At 35.5% G+C, this 3,137-nt stretch overlaps 1 protein-coding gene across 1 annotated transcript; it reads right to left on the bottom strand.

Moving 5' to 3' along the window:
• Positions 1-774: 774 nt before the first annotated feature.
• On the bottom strand, positions 775-2,604 carry LOC107789671 (short chain aldehyde dehydrogenase 1). The gene is made up of 2 exons (XM_016611529.2): positions 2,436-2,604; positions 775-1,747 (listed from the first exon to the last, which is right to left on the bottom strand). Exons 1-2 carry the CDS (start codon positions 2,474-2,476, stop codon positions 946-948), a joined length of 843 nt encoding a protein of 280 aa, XP_016467015.1. The 5' UTR covers positions 2,477-2,604; the 3' UTR covers positions 775-945.
• Positions 2,605-3,137: the final 533 nt, after the last annotated feature.

The raw sequence follows: 3,137 nt of genomic DNA on the forward strand, positions 1-3,137 counted from the left end.
AATGCGAGAAGACGTGCGTTCTTTCAAGTGTCAGTGACTGTTCAGGAGATTTCTCGCCAAGAAAGGGATCTTCACAAACTTCCTGAAGACACAAAGATATGTCACCGGAAAGCAGGGGGACTATATGTATGAGGTGAAATTGGTTTATAACAAATGGTCAAATAATAGCATGACACGTGAAACTGAAGATAGGTAAATGGTGAATCAAGTAACAACCAGTACCGGTAACAACAACTGTAGTTGTTATCGGATAAATCGCAAAGGGAGCATGGTCAACGGAAGCAGATCGAATATTTGCTATCAGATAACATTCAATGAAGAATATTCTCTAACATTAAATGGGCGACCATTGCAAAGAATATTTGAATTCATGGCCTGCCGTTACATATTCATCAATGACTCCTTTATGATCATTTAAGTGAAGCTTGATCCTAAGATCTTGTTTCCCTAGGTATAGTTATAAATAGCAGGCTCAACAATCATTGCAACACATGAAATATTTGACAAAACTTATGCTATATTTCATTTCCCCGCTGAATTAGACAACTTTGTTAATTCTTTTAAATTGCTTTCATTTCCGTTCTCGGGGACATTGGGCTCGGAGCCATGCTTGCTTTCTTCTTCAATTACAATTGCTAAGTCTTACTTTTAATTTTATTTCCTTAACATTTGGGATCAAATTAGTCTATAAACCATGTAACAAATTCAACTGTATCGTTTTACGGATAAACATTGTCTATTTTATTCAAGTTAACAAAATGACCTCCGTGATGATTTATTCGAAAAACAAAAAATGTAATTATATCACATACAAAGATCTCTATTTTTATTTGGAAAGAGATAGATTTCTAGTTGTAAAAAATGCAAATCCTCAACCGCCAAAGGACTAGGATAAAAACTCTCGTACATTTTAAGGGAAAAAACGAGCTAGTACCAATATTGTGCTCAAAAGCCACTGAGGACCTCTCTTATACACATAGCAAAAAGTGGATTAGTTTTGCTATAACCTCCATCAATCATTAGGTTCAATCCACTCACATACTTAGACTCATCACTTGCCAAATAAACTGCAGCTGCTGCAACATCCTCAACCTCTAACTTTGCTTCCTTCAGATTAGCCGATTTCATAACTGCCTCATCCACCTTACTCTGATCAATTCCCCCAACAAATTTAGACACCATTGGAGTAGCTACCACAGATGGTGTAATGCAATTTACTCTAATCCCATATTGTCCCAATTCGGCGCACAAATTGTTGGCTAGTCCAATTACAGCGTGCTTAGATGAAGCGTAAGTGTGTGGTGACATCCCTGCTACAACGGCTGTCACACTCGCAGTGAAGAGAATGCAGCCTGTTTTGGCCGGGATCATAACGCGGGCTGCATGTTTAGCGCCGAGGAAGGCGCCAAACACGTTGATATCAAATACTTTTTTCAAGTTTTCGTAGTCTGTGGTGGTAATTCTTGGATCTATGCTTCCCGTTATGCCTGCATTGTTGTACATGATGTCGAGCTTACCATATTTTGAGACTGCAAAGTCTATTGCCTTCTCGACTTGTATTTCGTTGGTAACATCGCAATGGACGTACGATATGTGGTCTGAGCCGATTTCGTTGCAGAGTGAATGGCCAAGATCGTCTTGGACATCAAGAATTACAACCTTGGCACCATTTTTGACGAAAAACTTAGCTGTGGTAGCACCAATTCCACTTGCACCTCCAGTGATGACTGCTACTTTACCTTCTAGTCTGCAATGTTAAAATGGCAAAACCAAATGAGAAAAGGAAAGGAAAAAAGCAGAGAATATCAGGAAAAGGGATTGAACTTTATATCCACCGTTTCAATTTATGTGGTTTAATTTGACTGACATAATATGACATAAAAAGCGGAGATCCGTTCTAGTTTATGTGAACCTATTTTATTTTTGGCTCGTTCTAAAAAGAATGACCCCTTTCTAAATTTGAAAACAATTTAGCTTAAACTTTCAATTCCACCCTTGATAAGAAGCTTTTATAACCACACAAATACTCTGAACCCCTTTTTGACTTGTTTAGGACCACAAATTCAAAAAGTCTTTTTTTTTTTAAAATCCGTGCCTACTCAAACAGGTTCACATAAATTGGAACATAGAGTGTAATATTTATGTGGCTATAATTCTATAAAACGTTTGAAACTTATGGTCTTAAATATGATATAGCAGTTGTGTGGCTATAAAAACTTACCATTAAGGATAAAATGAGAACTTCAAATTAATTTATTTTCAAACATAAAAAAATATCATTCTTTTTTTATGGACTAATAAGAAAATAATATCATTCTTTTTGCGAAGGGCCGAGGGAATAGTTATTTAAATTATGCTGTTTTTTTTTCACAGACAGGGGCTTGAAAGAAGAATAATTAAAAGAAATAATTGAGTTCTAGTTGATCACTGAATACCTTTTGGCTGATGTAGCGACTGAACTGCTGTTGCTGGCCATCTTTGATGACAAGATTCAAGAAATAATGACTTAACAAGTTGTTCTCTGAGTCCCTGCGATGTGTTGAGTTCTATTGTCCAGTTTCTTACTTGGTTAAGCTTTATAGTGCATGACCATACCATTTCGAGAATGAAGACCATTCAAATATTAAGTTAAAAAGTTCAAAGAAATCTTTGCAAATCGGTTGGAATATGAGAGAGCAGGAGTTTTTATTTGACTGGGAACCGAAAGTCCCAATTGGTCTTTCTTGGCTGCTAGATTTCTTTTCTTTGGTTCTTCTTCTTTCTTTTATTCATTGGTCTCTAATTTTAAAATGTAGAAAAATGTAGCACATCACCTGTTGCGATCAAACACACTCACGCAAGTATACGCGGTCGTCAAGTAATAAAGTAACTAAAAGTCGGATGTCGAACCCACGAGAACTTATGATTAACTATTAACTAAATTAGACTATCCTAATTATCTAAACAAGAATTAAACCTAAAAATATTTTATTCTAAACTAATTAAATAAAAAAATATAAATAATAAACTTTGAACAAAGAAAGAGCAGATTTTTATGATATCAATGTAATGAAAACGATCTAGGGTTATGGGCTATCTAACAATCCTATTGTATTCTTCAATTGAATTGACCTGCTAATTTATCTAGCTTATTGGTT

The sequence above is a fragment of the Nicotiana tabacum genome, chromosome 9 (assembly GCF_000715075.1).
Source record: "Nicotiana tabacum cultivar K326 chromosome 9, ASM71507v2, whole genome shotgun sequence".
NCBI lineage: Eukaryota > Viridiplantae > Streptophyta > Magnoliopsida > Solanales > Solanaceae > Nicotiana > Nicotiana tabacum.